Raw genomic sequence first — 21,937 nt, 5'->3', positions numbered from 1 at the left:
CAGGAAGGAAAATGTCCTGGCTTGTACGGAAGCCAATCGCTTTCGGCAGGAAAGCCAGGTGAGGGCGGAGTTGGACCCTGTCCTTATGGAACACTGTGTATAGGGGCTCCAACATGAGGGCCCATAGCTCAGACACCCTTCTAGCAGAGGTGATGGCCACCAGGAAGGCCACTTTCCAGGAGAGGCAGAGGAGGAAACAAGTGGTCAAATGCTCACAGTAGGGGGTGGGGGGAGGGGTGGCAGCGCAATAAGCAGCCGGAGTTCCCTGGCAGAAACCAGCCAACAAACCGTCGGGCGAAGTCAGTCCATGCCCTTGAGGAAACATCCCACCACAGGGTGCACAAAACCAGATTGCCTGCCTTCCTTCCCCTGTATGGCCCCCCGGTGAACCTCTAGGGAGGGAGAAGCAAGACTTTGGTGCTTCAGAGAAACGAGGTAGCCCAGCACCTGCAGTACAGAGGCAGACACAGGTACAAGGTTGCGCTGGCTGCACCAGCAGAAGACCGCCTAACACTAACAAAACGAAACAGGCTACAGACTAACACGGCTACCTCTCTGTTACTATTTAACACTAACTAAAACAACTTTCAGGGATCATTTCTATAGTGTGTAATTAGAGAAGTGGAGCTGAAAAGGGTCGGTCTCACTAACCACGGAGAGGCGCTGAAGCGTTCTTTTCCGAGGGTGAAGACAGCAGATAGTTCCGCGGTCTGCTAGTGATGACAGTTTCAGTTTTCCTTTTGGGAAGCAGGAGGGAGAGAACACAGGCTGAGTGGTTAGCACAAAAAAATCCTGTAACAATGGTTATGCCAACGACTGGAAAAGCTTGGGTGCTGAGGCGTAGCAACAGGTACTTAGCCACAATACCGAAAGCCTCATGGGCAGTAAGAAAGAAACTGACTGGGAGCTGGGTCAGCAGGATCCTCACCTGCAGACAGCCCACCAACCTTAACCAAATTCTCACCAGCAACTACAGAACACACCACAGTAACTCTAAACCTGGAACCAATCCCAGCAACAAACCTCGCTGCCGACTCTGCTGACATATCTACACCAGCGATATCATCACAGGACCTAACATCAACCATACCATCGAGGCTCCTTTACCTGCACTTCAACTAATATAATATATGCCACCATGTGCCACCAATGCCCCACTGCAATTTTCGTTGGCCAAACTGGACAGTCTCTATGTAAAAGAATAAACGGAAATAAATCAGACATCAGGAATGGTAACATACAAAAACCTGTAGGATAACACTTCAATCTCCCTGGACACTCACTAACAGATTTAAAAGTAGCAGTCCTACAACACAAAAATTCAAAAATAAACTGCAAGGAGAAATTTCTGAGCTGCAATTCATTTGCAAATTTGACTCCATCAACCTAAGATTAAACAGAGACTGGGAGTGGTTGGCCCAATACAAAAGCAGTTTCTCCGCTCTTGATGTTCACACCTCCACATTAGCATCTGACAATGGGCCACATCCCCCATGACTGAACTGACTTGATTTCTCCTCTCTTGATGTTCACAACTCCACATTATGAGCAGTTAATGGGCCACATCCTGTGTGACTGAATAGACCTTGTTAACTCTGGCCCTCCCCTTGACTGAGACTCCCTCTTTAAATCCTCCTCTGAACCCCCACCCCACTCATGAGTCTGACAAAGTGGGCCTTTGCCCACGAAAGCTTATGCTGCAAAATATCTCTTAGTCTATAAGGTGCCACAGGACTTCTTGTTATTTTTGAAGATACAGACTAACTTGGCTACTTCTCTGATACAGGGTCATACAGAGGCTCTGCAAAGGTGCCACTCCAGGGGGCTCCCTGGTTGACCCGACTGGTAGTTACTAGGGAAAAGCCTTCCAACAGCTGTGCACACACACACACACACCTAACTCAAATAGATTAGAGGGTCTCCCACAAGAAGGTAGTTTTGCTTACTGCACTTACATACCTGCTATTTGGAGAGTGTGCTGATTGAATCGTAGCAGCAGCTTGATTAGATGCAAAAGGAGTGCCCAACTCTCACGGTTAATGTGCAGTCAGTACACACCTCACTTCATGTCTCCTTGCTTTACGTGAACGTCACTTCAGCAATGCCAGTTGGGAAAAATTACGCAGACAGAAACCAGTGGAATCTGGCAACTCTGCATGTGGGCAATGGTAACCAAATTCCTCACAGGCCACACACAAAACCCTGGTGGGCTGTAGGTAGACCACCACAGCTCCGTGGTAGTACTGTCAAAAGAACTACTTCTGTTTTTGTTCTGATTTTCAGTAGCTCCACATCCCACTGCTAGGAATCATCTCTAAATGACATCAAGGCTCAAAAGTCTCATCACAAAAACTTCTTTTTCTCAATTTTGATATAAATTTACACCAGAAATTCTGACACACGGTATTGCTTTTGGAAAATATTGTTTACCCCAAAGTCATTGATCTCACATCATTTTAACCTGACTGAAAAAGATCATTGCCACAAAGACACAAAAAGCACAAAAGAGCAACTTCTACCAATGAAGTCAATACAAATGTTGGTATTAAATTCACTGAGATCAGTAAATAGTTCTTTTGAAATTATCTTGAATGCAAGGATACCTAAATTAGGGTAAAAAATTTGAACAGCAGATTGGAGACTTCCATTTCCTGAAAACTTCCAAAACATTTCATGAAGCAAATTTTCTTCTTGGTACATACATAATTAACATGAATTGGAACTGCATAGCTAGAAAAAAGTATCCCTTGTGTTTCTTATCTGTTGGCAAAAATGGGGTGCTTTACTTCCCATTCCTGGTCTCTGTTTAGGATCCTTGAACATGTTGGATGTTTTGAGACCTAGAAGATAAATCTTTCATTCTATTTCTTTGAAAACATGACAAAGTTTTCTCATTCACAGAGTTCGTGCTTCTAGCACAAGACAGGGGAGAAATCACATGGGCTGTGGCCACACTTGCCCAAAACTTGAAATGGCCATGTAAATGGCCACTTTGAAGATTACTAATGAGGTGCTGAATTGAATATTCAGCGCCTCATTAGCACTAGCACGCTTCTGGCCACTTTCGAATGCGTGCGGCTCCACGCAGCTCCATGGGGTTCCTTTTCAAAAGGACTCCGCACATTTCAAAATCCCCTTATTCCCCTCCGTGGCCGGAAGCGTCCTAATGCTAATGAGGTGCTGAATATTCAATTCAGCGCCACATTAGTTATTTTCGAAATTTCCAAGTTTTGGCCAAGAGTGGCCACAGCCATAAGGTTTCTGATCGTCTAAAGCAGCAATAATGGTGGTCTTTGTGCACTGCCCTATCCTCATATTATGCAGCATATACTACTAATAGCTACTATTCTAGTGCCCACTACATTTTTGTCAGGTCCTGAAAGAAAGAAACCAAGTACACCTAGCTAAAAAGACAAACTAACACAAAAACGAATCCTTAAAAATATCCCAACAGAATTACAGGTAAATAATGTTTTCTCACTCTAACATCATCCTTATAAATGTGATTATATAAATTATAAATTAGACTAATAATGAGACTAATAATCAGAAACAAGACAATTTTAAATTGCTAGGTAACAGTAGAGATAAAATACCCTCCAAAGACATAAGCATCCATGGCAAAAACCTAGCTGGCGATGTGCTCAAAAACACACCACTTTCAGAATCAGGCAGATTTAAACAAGGGACAACCAGAAAAAAACAAAAGCTCTTGAGGGACCTGGACAATTCAGATAACAGGTTCTGCAATATTGAATACACATACACACCTCCTAGAGCTGGAAGGGACCTCTGGAGGTCATCTAGTCCAGTCCCTTGCCCTCTTGGCAGGACCAAGCACCATCCCTGATATCTATTTGCCCCAATCCCTAAATGGCCTACCTCAAGGATTGAATTCTCAACCCTGGGTTTAGCAGGCCAATGTTCAAACCACTGAGCTGTCCCTCCTCAGGCCCCTGTACAATTTCCTTCTCTGCCTGCTATGGAATTTGAACTCTGGTCTTTCCCCATTGTAGGGAACTGTTCTAGCCACTGGACTACGAGATATGTTGATATGGATCTTTGTCACTCTCTCCTTGAAGCTGTTCTGTGTTTTTAAGTAGTCTTTAGAGCAGGGACTTGAACTTTGGTCTGTCAATGAATGAATAAAGTCAGATCCTCCCTAAAGAATGAATCCAGTTTTGTAAGTGTGTATAGGATAATCTGGCTGCTTTGCAAATGTCCAAGATTAAATTCTCTCAGATACACTAAACTAGATTCTAAAGTTCAGTTACAGATTGCTGCTGAAGTTGCCATCACCAATAAGGTGGCCTTTTGTGTAGGAAACTCAGGTTGTCATGCTGAGGACCTCTTCCTGTGCCAGCCGCAGGCTGAAGTGATGGTAGTCTCTTGTGAGGGAATGAGAGACATAGAGGGTGTGTCTAGAATGGATATGATGTTCTCCATGAAACTTGATGGCTACAGTTAACTTTTCAAGGCAGATCTCTCTCCCTATGTCACAAGGCTGAGGAACTAGCAGCTACTTTTAGCAATCACCAACGTATTTCTAAATCAAGGATTTCCTATAGAATTGCTGGTTCCCTTCACTTCCTTGATGGTGGAAGAAAATAACATTCTAAATGCAAAAGAAATGAACTATGGAAAAAACACCAAACCATCATCAAAAAATAAGAAAGGATCAGTATAGTACTGGTACCAAGAGAAGACACCGTGTTGTCAGAAGCAACAATTCAAAGCTCTGAGAAAAGTATATGACAAAATATAAAAGATCCAAGACAAAGTGATGAAGCACCAAATGGAATACAATGAACAATGTAATAGGCACCAGAAGTTACTCACTTCATGTTGTAACAATGGTGTTGGGATCACCCAGCACGGAGATCTTTCATAGCAGCCCTGAGAGGGGCTGCGCTCGCGCCAGCCTGGCACGCACAGTTCGCACCACTATGGTAGCGCACGCAGCCCCCTCTTTTCACTTGCATTGCTGACACCCTAACTATAGCTACTGCACTAGATAGAGGGGAGGTGGGTGGGAGGTGGAGCATCCACAGGGACACAAATCTTGAAGAACCATCATTACAACATGAAGTGAGTAATTTCTCTTTCTTCTTCCAGTGCTGTCCCTGTGGGTACTCAATGGTAGGTGACTGTAAAGCAGTACCCCTCTACCTGTACGGTGGGTTTTTATTCAGTGCATCTAGTGTAGACGGTACTGCCTGACGTACTGCCGTATCTTTGTATGCATGGGATTGCAATGTATAATTGGTCATGAACATGTGGTTGGAGGACCACGTAGCTGGCCGTCAAATGTCCTGCAAAGGCATTCCCTTTAAAAAAGCTGTGGATGTTGCTATCACTCTTGTAGAGGGTGCTTGCTGAGACACTGGTAATGGCCTATTTTGAATGGAATAACAGTGCACTATACATGCGGATATGAGTTTCGCTATGTGTTGGGCTGATAGAGGCAGTCCCTTTGATCTCTCTGCTATGGACAGAAATAACTACTGTGATTTCCTGAATGATCGAGTTCCAGCTATGTCAAAAGGATAGAGCCCTCCAGATATCCACGGTTTGTACTTTGGCTTCCACGTGGGAAGCAGGCGGTTTAGGGTAGAAAGTAGGTAATATTATAGGCTCGTTAATGTGGAATTGTAAGCACACTTTAGGTATGAATGTGAGATATGGGAGTAGTATGACCTTGTTTTTTTGGAAGGTTGCATAAGGTGGAGAATCAGTCAGAGCTGCTAGCTCACTAACTCTTCAAGCTGGTGTTGTCGCTTCTAGAAAGAGTATTTTCATTGTTAGCATGGCCAAAGAGCATGTAGCCATTGGTTCAAAGGGTGTGTGTCCGTCCCATGAGTGTGTGAAGGACCAGTTCTAAGTCCCAGGCTGGGGATATAGGCCTGCGAGGAGGCATGATTTTTTGTAGGCCTTTCCAGAATCTTCTTACAATCAGATGAGTGAAAATTGAGAAGCCTTCTGTAGGAGGGTGAAAGGCCGAGATCGCTGAAAGTTGAATACGAAGTGAGGGAAGTGACAGGGAATTCTCTTTTAGGTAGAGTATATAGTCCACAACCATATGCAGCAGGGCTTGTTTCAGTTGTCTGCCCCTTTCAGAGCAATAGGCTGTGAATCGCTTCCAGTTTAAGAGTGACGTTTTTCAAGCTGATTATCGTCTGCTCTATGGGAGCACATCCCTCACTTCCTGAGAGTAGTGTTGTTTGTGTTCTGGGATCTACAGAGAAACCAGGCCATCAGAGGGAGGGTTTGTGGTCTCGGGTGGATCATGGCACCATTGTTCTGTGAAAGCAGGTCTGGACGGGAGAGAAGCAGCTAAAGATGATGATGAGACAGGTGATAGAGTAAGGGAAACCAGATCTGCCTGGGCCACACTGGACTAATGAGAATAATTTGCACTCCATCTGCCTGGGTTTTCCTGAGTACCCTGACGATCAGAGGGCTAGGTGGAGAGGCATACAGGAAGTGAGTGCTCCAGGAGAGGAGAAAGGCATCGCTAGAGACTTGTGCCCATTGCCTGCTCTGGAACAGTAACGAATGCATTTGGTGTTCTCTTGCATTGCGAACATGTCTATTGCCAGTTGACCCCATACCTGGAAGAGCTGCTTGGTCACCTCATGGTGGAGTTTCCACCAGAGCGCCAGAGGGAAGAGGCAACTTAGAGTGTCTGCCAGGATGTTGTTCATGCCTGGCAGGTATCATGCTATGAGGACTGTTGGGGCTGATGCACCAATTCCAAAGTTCTATGGCCTCTGCACAAAGGGACTGTGATTGGGCCCCTCCTTCACAATTTATGTAGAACATCTTTATTGTCTGTAAGGACATGGACAGCCCTGTTTCAAAAGCGAGGTAGGAAATGTTTGCAAGCATTGGAGACAGCGTATAGTTCGAGGAGGTTGATATACAAACTCTGTTCCTCTGTGGACCACTGGCCTTGGGCATAATGTTGTTGGTAATGCACTCCCCAGCCAAGAAGCAAAGCATCCGTTGTAATTTGGCAGGATGGTTGCTCATGGTGGAATGGAATGCCTATGAGAGTGTTCGTTCTTGAGTCCACCATCACAATGAATCTATTATTTTTTGCAGTGCGGATACTCGTTTGTGAATCTGATGTCTGCAGGGGTATACAATGCAGGCAGTGAAAATGTAACCGAGCGTTCAGGAAAACATACATGGTGGCTGTCATATGGCCAAGGAGGTGGACATATGTAAGTACAGACACCATGGGGCTGACAATAAGCTCTGATATCAGGCTTTTTATGGCCTTGTAATGCTGGATAGGAAGGTATGATTGGGCAGTTCTGGAATTGAGCCGTGCTCCAAATTTGATTCACAGAGTGGGTTCCAGAGTCGATTTGGGTATGTTTATCAGGAAACCCAGAGATTGCAGCATGTTTTGTGGACTGGACCATCGCTCTGGTGATGTCTTGAGCTGATCTGCAAAGGAGACAGTCATCCAGATATGGGAACACAGAGATGCCTGGCCATCTGAGGTGTGCTGCTTCTGGGGCAAGGACTTTGGTGAATACCCTTAGGGCAGATGAAAGCCCAAAAGGAAGTACTTTGTGTTGGTAGTGATCATCTCTTAGCACGAAGCACAGAAATAATCTGTGCACAATATGAATGGTGACATGGAAATAGGTGTCTTGGAGGTCAAGAGCTGAGAACCAGTCCCCCTCGTCCAGTGCAGGGATTATGGCAGACAGGGTGGTCATTTTGGAACCCTGCTTGTGAATGCATTTGTTCAATCGCCATAGGTCTTGTATGGGTCTCTAGCCTCCTGTCTTCCTTTGTGTCAGAAAGCAGTTTGAATAAAACCACCTTCCCTGGTGTTTTTCTGGAACCATAGCTATGACCCCAATTTGCAAGAGGTGTAGCACTTTGAGCTGTAGTAAGTTCTCGTGTGAGGAGTCCCTGAAGAGGGAAGAATGTGAGGGGGATGTTGTGGGAATAGAAAGAAGGGGAATAGTGTATCCCTGGGCAATGATGTCTAGAACCTATTTGTCTGCAGTTATTGATGTCCACTGATGATAAAAGAGACGTAGGTGATCATGGAATATTTTTTCATTCTGCACTGGTGAGCATGGGAGGTTCAGCAAGCCCTTGACCAAAGCTTCAAACCTGATGCTTTGAGGCCACTGGAAAGACAGAGCAGTTGTTTGGAGCTTTACGTTTCTGATTTCTTGTTTTCTTGGCATTGAAACGGTACTGCCCGTAAGAGTGTCTGGTAAATGGCTGGTCTTTGTATCAGGGGGCGTACGTTGGCTTCCTGGATGGAGCAAAATACATTCCCAAGGTACGTAAATCGGTTCTTGTATCCTGGCTGGAATGAAGGGTTTTCATCTGTGTTTGTTGAAAATAATTTCAGTTGGTTGAATGGCAGACCTTCAACTTTGGCCTGGAGCTCTTTCAGAACAACCGTTGCCTGGAGCCATGATGGTCTTCGCATGGTGATTGCTGTAGCCATGCTGTAGCTCTGTTTATTTTTTTGAGAAGCTGGTGCATCAGGAAACAGAGTAGCAGGAACTGAAACTGACAAGTTGAGGAGAAGTCCCTGCTGCTCGTTGTTCTCTTCTTTTTTTAAATTATAGTGGAGTAAACGTGTGTGTATATGTGTGCATAGATGAAGAATTAACAATGTATGAGAGAAAGAACAAGGTAGAAGCTAACTAACTAAACCTAATTCTATCTACAAGTTCTCAGGTGAGAGGAGAGCCGTTACTCCGTGCACAGCCAAGGGCAGCAAAGAAGCAACTGAGGAGAGTGGGGCTGTGAACGGCGCGTGCCAGAGTGGCACAAGTGCGGCCCCACTCGGGACTGCTATGAAAGATCTCCATGCTGTGGTGCTGGGCGAGCCCAACACCTACTGTGGAGCACCCATCAGTAAAGCACTCAAAGAAGAACATCAGGATATGCTAAAGCAATTCTGAAAAAGCTCCAAGTGAGGGGCTGCAATGGGACTGAGCTATAGGAGGCCTCCTGGCTGAAATGAGAAAGCACGCTTCGGTTCAGAAAATCCCGATCTTCAGAAAAAGGCATTAAAGATTGGATAAGAAATTAATTTCTAAGAAACAGGTTGCGAGCTGGTGAGAGCCAATTCAACATTTCCTTACGGTTCTCCTGAGGAGAGCACCCTCGTAGGCCAGGGTCAAAAAAGCATGCTCTAACAACTGATGCAGCATGCTTACCAAGTTACTAGGTGTCATGTGCACTAATAACCTCTATTCCCAGGGCTTCAATAGATCCAAACTTCAGATTTTAAAGAATTTGGCCCCATTTCAAGTTGGAAGCATGAGATCCAGGAATAAGCCCCCTGCAATGACTTTTTTTTCTTTTTTTTAAATCATAACTAGTACTCAAGGAAAAGAGGAAAAAAGGTTTTGTAATGAGTATTTTCATCTGGTGTACATGTACACCCAATTATGTAACATAAACTGGCCACAACATTCACTTTCTTTAATAATATTTAACATTATAAAAACAGAGGGGTCAAATCTTTTTTGCCTTATTATAGAAGTCCCACTGCACTGAAAGGGCTTGCTCATCTAAATAAGGCAATCAGCATTCTTCCCAAACGGTATGTAACATTTATTTGAATGAGAAGAACATATAACAAGTTCTCTGTGAAGCTGGATCAATGTAATTCTGGTCTTCAGTGAAGGTTCTTTCAAGATTCTTATACCTGGCTTGCTAATTCCTGTTACTTTTCAATATATTTTACCTGAGGCACCTAGAAACATTTCATAAGCCAAAAACACAAGTACATGTGCACCTGACACTGGAGGTGTCCTTTTCTCACAAGACAGGCAGTTCTACAAGTCTTTTTAATTACGTTCTCTACACTTGTGACAGTATGGAAAGCCAATTGGAGTCTTTTTCAGAAAAATTATCATCATCATTAGTGATTTCAGAAATCCCAATTTTAATTAGAAATATTATTTTGAAATACATTATATAGTTTACATGTGGTGAGACATGCTAAAAGCAGGAGATATTTCAGAACACTGTACTGAGCAAAATGGCTATAGATTTCCTTGGAACTTTTTTCTTTCTTTCTTTTTTTTTTTTTAAAAAGGAACAAAAAAAATCTTACAGAATTGTGAGGCAACGTAAAAATATTTGTATGCAAAGGCTGCTGCTACTACTACTACTACAACATTAATCTTAGGGTAGAAATATTTAATCAGTCCAAATAACTGAATGTTTCAGAAACGACATTATCATGACCAACAGAAGTTCAATTCAATTTGAATTCACTAAAATGTGGAAGCAAAATAATGCAAATTTAAATTGTCAAATCATTCTTGCTAAATAAGGCACAATCATCAGAAATCTTTGAAACTTTGTAGAAGAGTATATAAATTCAAATTTATTTGCACATATTTGTCATTTTCTTTGCTGAAGTCCAAAAGATTTTTTTCTAGCTCCTGCTCAGTTTCCAAGATCAAGTCAGAGCAGCAAGGCAACTAATACAAAGAAGCCATGCAAACAGTGAAGCTTGATGCTTATGATGGCATAAAAATATCAGCAAAGTAGTTCATTTTATAAATGGAGCATTCACCTGGTATCACTGAAAGTGGGGATCATCCAGTTAAGGGAAAAGCAGACACTGAATCATTTCTGCAAGTAGTGTCTGCACACAAAGATGTCCTCCTCCAAACCCCCTCAAGCCCCAAAAGCGACAAGTATGAGACATACAAAGGTCGCCTGACAGTAGACCAAATGTCAGGGAATGTTAACTCCATTTACTTAAACAGTAACTACTGCCATCACCAATTGCATTAGTTAGTAAACAAAATGAAGACTTTCAAAAATGGTATTAACTGAATAAACAATCACCATTATTTTGGTTGAAGAAGTGATTGAGGAATCCATAAGATGTAGTGATGTTTCAAGATGTTGTAAGAAACAGAATTTTTTTAAGATAATTTTTTATTAAAGAATTTAAATGTGAGAAATTTATTTTGCAATCAAAACCTTAAGGAACAGTTGCATAAATTTCACACTGGATGGCCCGTATGACCTATGAATATTGAACATGATTTCAGAATTATCTAACCGGCAGACTTCTGTTTTCAATTTTTATCATTGCAGTTAAAGTACTGTATCCATTCAAACTAAATAATCAAGTTTTCACTGATAAAAAATCACCCCTTATTTTGACATAGATTTGTATCATGTACCAAAAGATAAATTTTATACGTAGTTCTGTGAAATAAATGCAAACACGAAAATATGGAAAACATTTTAAAAATTAATTTACAAAGCTGAACTCATACTGCAGCTTTGACGTAAAAAAATTCTGTAAATGAAGAAGTCATGACATAAATGTGGACTATAAAATACGTTCTCAAGTATTTTACAGAATAGTTGAGATTCTGATCAGGCATGAGAATCTGGAGGAGAATGATGTTAATGAGAAGTAATTCACATACAAAACACAAAGCAATAAGTTTAAATCAGACTATTTTGGTTTGTGTAGCCCTTTATTAGCAACTAAAATAGAAGATATCTGTTGTACAACATGGCTAGTAACTGACTATACTGGAGTTTTTATTATATTCTAATACAGGATCATTTATAATTTTTTTTTCATTAAAAAGCTCCCATCTTTTTTTTCTGTTTACAACTGGCAAAACTATTCTGAAAGCTGAATACATGTGCACAGGTCTGCAAAGAGTGCAAATTTAGGATATGGTAAATGCTTTACATGTTCTATTTGAAAGGACTGTCTACTTGCCTTTACAGACATTATCTTTTTTTATCACAAAGTTTTGACACAAGCCTTCCTTCCACTGTCTCAAACAAGAAAGCATTTTTAAAATGTGTTGAAACTAAGGAAGGACTACACCTACTAGAAAAGAAGAGAGTTCTATTAGTTTGAGGTTTCAGTATACCCAAAGACCATGAACCTTATCTTTGTAAGGGCTAGGCTGGGACCCCGTACATAGTATGTGTGCAGATGGCATCCCTGAGTGTTTGGAGGTTCAGTGGACCATTAGTGCTCCAGCAGCATAACTCACTGAGCTGTCTTGCCAGCTTCGACACTGGCTTGACTGGGCATAATTCAAAAAAGAAAAGCTCATATTCATTCCATTCTTCTGGAGCTCTGTTATGGCCTATATGAAAACAAAACAAACACACATTTTAAGTAAAAGCTATTCACAAAGGCTACGTCTACCCTAGAGAGTTTTGTCAATAAAATGTGCGCAGCATCTACACACAAAATGCATTTTGTTGACAGAGTGGATAGATCATGCATATACATGATCTGTCAACAGAAGTTTTGTTGGAACATCTCTTCTGACAGACACTTCTGTTGGCAGATGCTTCTAGTACAGATGTAGCCAAAATGATTAATGCCACCAGGCTTTGCTTCTTTACTCCCCACTTTACTCCTTCAGCTGGACTTAGAGTTCCTGCATCTCCTTCCTTTCCTCAAAATCCCAAAATATTCCATGGATGCTTTTTGGAGAGACCCCTTCTATGTGACTCCCTATTATTCAGGCAGAGAGACCCCCTCCCTACTCTAACCTTTTGTGCATTAGGAATTGTTTTGTTTTGTTTTGTTTTGTTTTTCACAAGAGATAGCCATACCTAAGAGGCAAACTGAATAGTGGTGCTTGTAGTTTTTGAGGCAACTGGACCATTATGAGGACAATGAAGCAAGAGAGAACAAAATTCAGAAGTATCCATTTATTGCTAAATTGTAAAATTATTTTTAACACAAAGAATCCTATGAGTTTGGTCAGATCCATTCTGGTTTTATTTACTTGTTTGTTAGTTTAGTACTCTTTCCAATATGGACACTGGAAATAAAGATCTTTTCGCAGCCCCTCGCCACAAAGATCTATTCCCTAATGAACAATACCTCCCATGGTAAAAAGAGTTTTGTGCCTCCAACTTGTATTTTAAATTACATTTAAAAATACAGGACTGACCAGTAATATCTAGCTGGTTTGTACCAGCCCAACCATGCTGTATAGCAGTGACAAAACCTCTGTAATCAAGTAATTAAGCCAAGTTTATGGCTGCTCTGTATCACCAGAAGAGCACACAGTGTCCCAAGTGGAACAGAATCTAGCCCATAATGGTTATTAATCTAGGAGTTAGCTCAGTAATGTTACATGCAATCCCCCCATTTGAAATACTGCTAGAAGCCTCAACACATTCCTAATTACCAGATGATAATATACAGGCAAACACGCTTTCTTTAAAATACATTTGCTACAACTATTGATTCAGGAATTGAAATTTGTACTTTCACTAGGGATGGAAATTTCAGAATGAGTCTAGGGCAGTTAGATGCCCATCTTACACTCAAATTCAATGGAATTGGATGTTTAGCTACCTTTGGCTATGTCTACAGAGGCAAAGTAAGGTGACCACAGATATGCAATTCCAGCTACGGCAATTGCGTTGCTAAAATCGATCCATCTGCCCTCAGCTAACTTAGCTGTCCACATTGGGGAATGTTGACAGCAGATTTTCTCCCATTGCCCTCCCTTACTCCTTGTGTCTTGTGAGGAGTACAGGGGTCGACTAAGACTCTTGAGAGGTCAATTTTGCCCACCGTACTAGGTGCGCAAAATCAAAACCCGAAAGATCAACCCTGAGCAAGTCGATCTTCCAGGATAGTGTTGACGTAGCCTTAGGCACTGCTGAAAAGCCAAGCTCTAGTGAAATGCAAATTTGCCTGTGCAATAGCCTAGAAAACAACAAAGTTTGAAAACGTGGGACAACAAACTGGATTCAGATTTCAAATTTCAGAAGTAATAGTTTTTTGAACAATTTATTGGTGAGACACATTGAAAAACATTTGCAAGTCAATTTTTTCAAAAACGGTGGTACTTACATTTAATAATACCCCAATGGGATGTCTTCCACATATTGTATTATGGTATTTCTTCAAGTAATTGCTAAAAGATACAGGATCTAGCTGTTCTATAATGCTCATACCCTGAAAAAGAGGCAATAGCAATGAATACCGAGTTAAAAACACATGAGCTTTACAAGTAATGAACATCCCAACTCCATGTGTTTGAGAACCTCAATTCTGATTTATGGGAGAGTTATGTAAAGGTCTATTGCTTCTCACCACTCCCTCTGCCTGTCCTGGCAAGATTACTCCCTGAGGAGTTTTACTCTGATGAGCTTCTGAAGAGTAGTAGCACCAAATACTAGGCAGGCTAAAATCAATGTGTGAAAACAAACCCTAATCACATATCCTAACATTTATGTTTATACAGACACAGATAGAATTGCACCAGTATTCCAGACAAAGGGTGCTCTTTTCCTGTCAGCATGTAACACATCAAATACATATAAAATAGCTCACAATAAATCTACCTCGCAGCTTCTACATCCCTCAGCTACTGCAGCACCAATAGCCACCCTGGGAATGGATGGGGACAAGGGTATTCAACCCTCGGACTGTGGCACTGCTTCCCCTCCCTACACCTGGTCCTTCACAGCTATGCACAGCAATGCTGCCAAAGTATCAGCAGTGGCAGCTAGGGCTCCAGTCCCCTTTGAAATGCTGGGCCCCAGGGCAATTGTCCCCTTTGCCCCCTCCCCAATAGCCTGCTCAGCTATTCCCCAGCTGTCTCTTGCCCAAGAGTGCTAGGTCCTGTGCTACATTCTCCCACCTGGGAAACGATTACCCCTATCAATGTTGCCAACAGGGTAATGAGGTCCAGTTACTGATGGGCAAGGAAATTTGCTCTGGAGTTCAGAACAGGACAATACACTTGTAATGGGGGTGGAAAGAAATTCTCAGGAAGTGGCGAGAGACAGAACCTGCATGCAATATTTACAGTGACATTCTCCTGAGATGCTCTTTCTTGTCTCTAGGCAGGTGGATGGAAAAAGCAGGTATCATCACTCCCAAAAATTGTCATCACCCCCAGTAAAGTCTGCCCATCACTCACAACAATAAAGCCCTGAACATGGTGACTGGTCTGCTGCTGAGTAGGGGAGATGACAATGCTACTTATCCCTTCCCGCAAAACAACTAATGACATATTCTTCCAGAAATACTGCAACTTCCTTGCTTGCCCAGGGGTTCTCAGGAAGGCATGCTTTGGCCCTTAGTTTCCCAACTTGTTCAGCAAGGCTATCAACTATGAGGTGAACACTTGTCCACTAGCTGCACTGTGTTCCGCTTGTTTCACATGAAGCTATTTGATGACGTATTAAACTTCTGTCATTACTGATCTAGGAAGGATATGAACAACAATTTCAAAGGCAAGACAATCTCCCGAGCTCTTCAGTTTTCTTGTAAATTTTAATTATTGCCCGGCCACACGGTGGGCCCCCATCAGCTGGTGCTACTGGTCCAAGTGAGCTGCACTCCCCTGCCCCCAAGCTAAGGTTGAGTCAGGCTACGTAGTACAAGCAACAGGCACATCAAAGGCCACACATTTTTCTTTATTGCATGTGATGCTCCATGACTTGGACTGAAAATAACCATAATTAAATCATAGCCTTAATTATGAACAGCTCATCAGAACACATTCTGCAGATAGATTCTTTATTTCATTAAGGGGGCACAGAAACTAGCATGGTACAGTATTTGTGTCACAGCAATAAGCCACAGAAATATATTGAACTCTATATGGCAATTTAGCAGCTGTCCTCTCTAAACGGTCACTGTATTTATCGGAACATCACGTAAACTGATTTGGATAAGAAAGTTATGGCCAGGGAAGATACAGAGTTGCTGGTTTTATTTGTATTCATTTGGGATGATGAGTGCATTTCACAATACATCACAATGCAGTCTTCACATTTTACTGAAGCACATCTATTTTAACCGTGGTTTATAGCCATGGAGTCCAATACACTGTCTGTTCGCCACTTGGTGGGACAAGCATGCGGCGGCAGCAGTGGAGGCAGCTCCTCCTGCAGCTCACTTGGGGCCAAGAGGTGGCTTGGGGCTGGGCAGCTCGCATGGTTCTGGGGTTGGCGGCTCTGGTGAGTCACCAGCAGTTTGCTAGGGGTGGGTGTGTGTGTGTGTCTGAAGGTGTCTTGCTGCAGGTTGCGGGGGAGGGGCAAGTGCCTAGCTTGGGGGACAGTGCAGGCTGGGGCGACTGTTAAATTTCTTTTGGACACCACAGGTATGTATAATTTTAAGGATTGCATTGGGATTGTTTTTGGAACCCTTTCCTGAAGCCCCATCCGCTGCTTCCAGGGGCTGCAGCTTCCTAGGACCATGGCTTCCCATACAGCCCCAGCGTTGAGCTGCCAGCTTACCAACTTGGGCTGCTGTTGCTCCTGTCCCGGGCTCCCTGGCTGCTGTTAGCGGTCCCTTGCAGTCAGGGCAGCCAGGGCCCCTCCTCCTCCCAGGCCCAGGACTCTCTGGTCCTGTAGAATCCGTGGTCTTGCAGGATGCCATATTTGGGAGTTTTAACCTGTAGTATATGGTGGTTTACCAAACTCACATTACACGACTTCTACAATAGCCAGAGATAAGAAGATGGGGAATATCTAACATAACAAAACTCCTTTTTAACTTCTATTATAATAATCAATGGGGCTACTCACATAAGCAAGGGTTTGCATGATCAGGTTCTTACATTATCTACAGTGCAGGGTCAGCAACCTTTCTGAGGTGAAATGCCAAAATTCGACCTTTTGATCTTTATGCACAGTCTGAATGTGGGCAATATTTTTTTTAAAATCACCAACAGTCATACTTACAACAGCTTCATTAATAAATTAAGTTGAAGAGCTTTACTGTTTAACTATGGAAATACATCATTATAACTTGGAAGGCAGAACAGAACAGTTAACAGGCTCAAACTACAGCTGAAAAGGAGACTTGCATCTTTCACTTCTTACAAAGGAAGCTGAGATTTGTCTTTGAACCCCCCCGGGATACCATCCTTCCTGTCTGTCCCAGGGGTTTACAAAAACATCATCACTGTGGGACCTCGTATCCCCACAGCCTCTGCTCCCAGGCAGGCTAGGAGAATGCTGGGTGCCTGCATCTCTAAAAAGTCAGCTGTCCCTCCCCAGGGAGGATGCCATTGGAAGGAAGCTTCTGAATTGGGCATGTGGTGGAAGCTTGGGGCCCACCTGGGAGTGGGAGCAACTGAAGATTGAGGTGCAAAGGGAAAGGAGAAACAACCTTTGAATGGGGGGCGGTCCTGATTGATGCTAATAGGGAGGACCAGCTGACCCTTGCAGGGGTGCAGGAACAATTTTGATAATGGGGTTGCTGACAGCTCCTGAACCAAACTGTAGCCTTGGCATTTTGAATGTCCCTATCTGGCTTGTTGACTGTGAAACTTATATAGGGTAAAGAACAAGAGAGAAAAATGTCTACGCTACGTGATCAAGTCCATTTTAAGGCAGTTAGCTTGATTTTACAATGTCACTGTCGTCACAGCAAATGCTATTAGTTCGCTTTTAGGGAGTGCTAAATTCGATATTATTACATCCACAAAGCAAGCTGGCGTAGCACGAAGTTTGAATTTAAAAGGTCAAATTAATGCTACTGTGGAAACACCATTTTTTTAAACTGACTATTAGCCTTCAGAAGTGTCCCATACGTATCTCACAATGCCTCACGGCTGCCTACTCTGGCTGCTTCCATTTCGGCTGCTCTCCAGGTGTGCAGGAAGTCAATAACAGGAAGCCTGCGAATTCGAATTCAGCACCAGGGAATCCGGGAAATGGAAGTGGGCACCTGGGCCCATTTTGAATTAATTTTTGTATTATCTGCATGTTGATCAACTCTACCCATGAAAAAAATAGCCCCAGCCTGAGGTGGTCGTTTCTTCCTTGCACAGGATATAACAGAGAAGACCAAGATATTTTTTCTGTGTTGCTGCCAGCCCCCACTCCACCGCACCATGTGGCAGCTAGGCTGCGGGGGTCATGCTTGTAGGAGAAGTCAAGAACCTTCTTTCTTTATTATCAGCATGGTGATTAGATCTACCCATGAATAAATAGCCTCAGTACAGGGTGGTGGCATCTTCCCTGCACAAGATATAACAGGAGAGTCCAAGATTTTTTGCCCGTGGCTGGCACCAGTCTCTGCCCCACGTGGCAGCTCAGCTGTGGGGGCCATGCTTGTGTGAGAAGCCAAGAAGCTTCATTTCTGAGGTTCACATTTGTACAGGGGCAGCCCCGGTCCCCTACAGGTGTCATGCTGTTGGGGGTCTACCCACTGCCTAATCACATCACAGGGCTAGCCCCCAACCCAATAAAAGGACATGTCTGCGGTGCAGTGCAGACCATGCTGCCGAGCAGCACCATGTCCTGGCTTGCGCACAATGAAGGCTCCAAAGGCGGAAAGATTTTCGGGGGCTGATGTTGCCAGGGGGAAGTCTCCCCCCAACATCAAAGGGGGGGGGACATCTCAACTGGCTCTTCAACCACCTCTCGCAGCACAGCCTGCTTTGAATGTGGGGGCATCAGCCCCCAGAGTCATTGGCAGCTGGGCTGGCCCCCCAATGGAGAAAGCTCCTGAAGGGACCTTGTCCACTGACCCTTCAAGCAATTTCCCCCACGACATCCCTCACTGAATGTTTGTGTGTGGTGGTGGCGGGCAGGAGGAGAGGGCCGTAATCTGTTCCTGTGATATTTTCAGAGAGGATGCTTCCTGTAGAAGTTGTACCATTTTACCCAGGTAAGGGTGCTATCAAAGAGAGAAAAAGTGGCTGGGGCACCAGTTGACATGGCACAGTCACAGTCACCTGGGTGATCCCAGGGCACTATGGCAGTCCCCTGCCTGGTGCACTATTTAGCTTAGTATACAGAGGTCATATCATTCTGCCCAGGTAGGGGTGATACCCGCCCAAGGGAGGTGGCTTTAGTTGTTATGGATTGTACTTTCCTCAACTTTACTGTTACAGTAAACCCCCAGTAAATGCAATTTCAACTTGCACTTAACTCACATTAATGGAAGTTAAGTGAAAAATCAAAAGGAGCACAGCTCCCCACTCCAGATCCTGGCTCCCCCAGCTGGGGGAAACCAGGGAAAAGCTGCTCTGGTGTGGCTGTCTGCCCGCTCGGCTCCCTCAGCTGAGGCGTAGCTTCTCCTCTGCTTCCCTAAAGCCCAGGGGAGCTAGGCTGCCACCTGGTTCCCCACTGACAACTTGCGTGAAATTAGAGTTATGTGAGGGTGTGCAGGAGCGCAACTCTCACGGAACTCAGAGGTCTACGGTATCCTACCCTACTCCAGGCAGACTGGCCCAGAAACAGTGTGCTCTGATGGCATCTATCATCACCACAGTTCACACCAGCAAGTGGCCGGAGTTAGGGTCAAGCTTTGGAAAAGTGGTGCGAAAATTCCTTTTGCTGTTCCTGTAATATTTTCAGGGAGGATGCTTCTGGTTTCAAGGGATGGGAAAGTGGCTGGGGGGCCAGTTGAGATGGCACAGGCACCTGGGTGGTCCCAGGGCACAGAGTCATGCCGGCGTGTGGGTATGATAGTCCCTTGCATGGCGTGCTAGTTGGCTGATCAGGCAAAAAGGCATACCTAAAGGCGTTCTTTCTACAGGGGAAAAGCAGCTGAACAACCAGTTTACGTGGTTCAGTCACCTTCTGAAGCCAGCCTATGTGGTTTTCTTTCACCTGGGATTCCCTACCCTTCCTTCTGAGAAAATGGCTGTTTGCTTTCCCCGGGAGCAGAATGAGAGCAATGCAATGTGGGAAGAGGACATCATATACCCACAACTACTTGGGGGGTAATTCTTCCCATACCGCACCAGCAAACAGAACCCAGAATGCTACGGGCTGATAGGTTTCCACAATACACTATTGCAACAGTCGATGTTTGGTGATTCAGTGTGGCAGCACTAACTCGCTTTGTGGGGAGGTGAGGAGAATCAAAATTGAATTTATAAAACCCAGTGTTATCAAGTTGAATTTAATAAAATCAAATTTATATCATAGTGTAGGTGTAGCCTCAGATTGCCAACAAAACCCTGCATTCTGAAACTGACAGCAAAAAGTCATTACAAATTCAAACCCTGATCCAGCCACCTTTTGCACAAGTGCAGTCCTAACTCACAAGATGAACTCCATTGAAATAAACAGAAATGTTCCCCTTACACAGCAGAACTTGGAGAAGCAGTGGTCTCTTAATGCTAAACAACTCCAGTGTTTAAGATCCCGTGAAATACTTTATTTAGTTCACCCCCCTGGCCTCCTGCCCCATTTGCTCAACCCTAAATGTTACAGCAGGTAAATTTACCAAAATCCTCCTCTCCTAAGGGCAGCTATTACTTTCGTGGGGACTTCCCTCCCAGCAGAGTTGTTTTGCTCCCTTCAGAACAGTTTTGTGGAAGGGGCGAGGGGGAGGAAATTCCTGTATTTGCCTGATTACAGCCAATGCTAACCTGTGAAAGCACAGCAGGAAACTACATCCCTCAGACTGCTCTTTAGACAGCAGAAAAATCCCGCCCCACATCTCTAGCTGCAGCAGCTGGAGTGAATGTGAATCTGGCTGTGAGGGCTGCTGTAAAAGCCTTAACTCTCTGCTCAAAAATACAAGGAGGCGTGCACAAAGGTGTTGAACCAGTTTGAAAGACAATTAAGCCTTAACCATCTTCAACCCTGGCTAAGCACTTTGTACACACTCCCTTGCATTTTCCTGCACTTTCCTACGGCAGATGCTTTGAGCAAACTCCTGGCTGTGTGGGGTGGGATGAGAAGGGCTGAGTTCCCTTGCATGACAATGAAAATGGGATCTGTGGGAGCACGAGCACCTGGTGGCCGGGCCTCACTCACAAGGCAGAATGACCATACACTCCATCTTGGAACGCTATCATACAACGGCGGGAAGGCCTGAAGCCAGGCCAGGAGAAAGAAAGCAGAAAGTTGACAAGTAGTTGGAGAGTCCCCAAAGAGAACATCCTGACAAGCCGATAGTAAGTCCCCAAAGAGAACAGCTGGGGCAAGTAGCTGGAAGACCCCCAAAGAGAACATCTTGGTTGTGCAACATTAGAGGTTTCCGGGGGAGGTTCAGAAAAAGACCAAGGACAGAGGAAATCTTGTAACATGTTCTGACAGGCCGGGAGGACAGAAAGCCCAAATTAGGTAACAAACGCTTTAATTGGCCAGGTATCAAACCCCCAAGTAAGAAACAGTATAAAAGGTGATTTGGCAGGGACAAGGGTGTGGGCTCCTGGACACCAGGCGGAGGCTAGCAACTTCCAGTCCAGACAGCAGACCCTGGCCTGATCACCCGGACGTCACCACCACGAAAGGTCCCAACCAAGCCGTATCTCTGACCTGAAGGGCCGCTGTAACGTAGTTGTTGGTGAGATGTGGGAGCATTGGATGTTATTGGTAAGTCACATGTAATTATATACAGCTATATGTAACCTAGTGTTTAGCCTATGCCAAATAAATATATATAAGACAAGTGTTAAGTAATTGTAGTTATGAACAAATGAATCAATCACTATTGGTAAATACCACTAGCTGGGGCTATACAGAGAATTATTGGGACTTAGAACAGCCACAGGGCATTGTGGTGTTCACAATCAGAGCGTTATTGTTGCTGGTACTGATAATACTGTGGAAACCTAGGTTTTAAAGTAGATACACTGAATCACATATTGCTGCTACACTATATAAGGCTGTTATAGTGGTGGGATGGTCGGTCCCGGGCCACCCGACTCCCCCCGCTGTATCAAACCCCACACGCACCCACGGGACCCAGAGTAGGTCGGCACATGGTCAGGCTCAAGTGCCATATGATGGAGTGGGGGGAGTGCATGTGAGAGTCAGGCTGGATGTCTGAGGCAAGCAGCAGCTCCCAGTGGCTAAGGATGACCCTGGGGCTACAACTGGCAGGTAACACCTCTGCCCTGAACAAAGAGGAAGGAAGAGCCGAGCTGGGTTTTGAATCAGGGGGCAGCAGTTTGAGGCTAGGGAAAGAGAGAGCTGGAAGGAGCCAGCC

The 21,937-nt window shown here is 44.1% G+C and overlaps 1 protein-coding gene and 1 pseudogene across 1 annotated transcript in view; one reads left to right on the top strand and one right to left on the bottom strand.

Moving 5' to 3' along the window:
* The first annotated feature begins 576 nt into the window (after positions 1–576).
* On the top strand, positions 577–777 carry LOC142011721 (small nucleolar RNA U3; annotated as a pseudogene).
* Positions 778–11,454: 10,677 nt separating this feature from the next.
* Positions 11,455–21,937, bottom strand: part of MEMO1 (mediator of cell motility 1) — a 79,301-nt gene continuing 68,818 nt past the window's right edge. The window contains exons 8-9 of the mRNA XM_074988628.1: positions 13,874–13,978; positions 11,455–12,137 (exon numbers count right to left, since the gene is read on the bottom strand). Of these exons, the coding sequence (XP_074844729.1) occupies positions 12,006–12,137; positions 13,874–13,978 (237 nt within the window). The 3' untranslated portion in view covers positions 11,455–12,005. The remainder of the gene's footprint in view (positions 12,138–13,873; positions 13,979–21,937) is intronic.

The sequence above is a fragment of the Carettochelys insculpta genome, chromosome 3 (genome assembly GCF_033958435.1).
Source record: "Carettochelys insculpta isolate YL-2023 chromosome 3, ASM3395843v1, whole genome shotgun sequence".
Classification (NCBI taxonomy): Eukaryota; Metazoa; Chordata; order Testudines; family Carettochelyidae; genus Carettochelys; species Carettochelys insculpta.
Note: the sequence above shows the minus strand (reverse complement) of the source record. Positions and strands in the feature narration are given on the sequence as shown.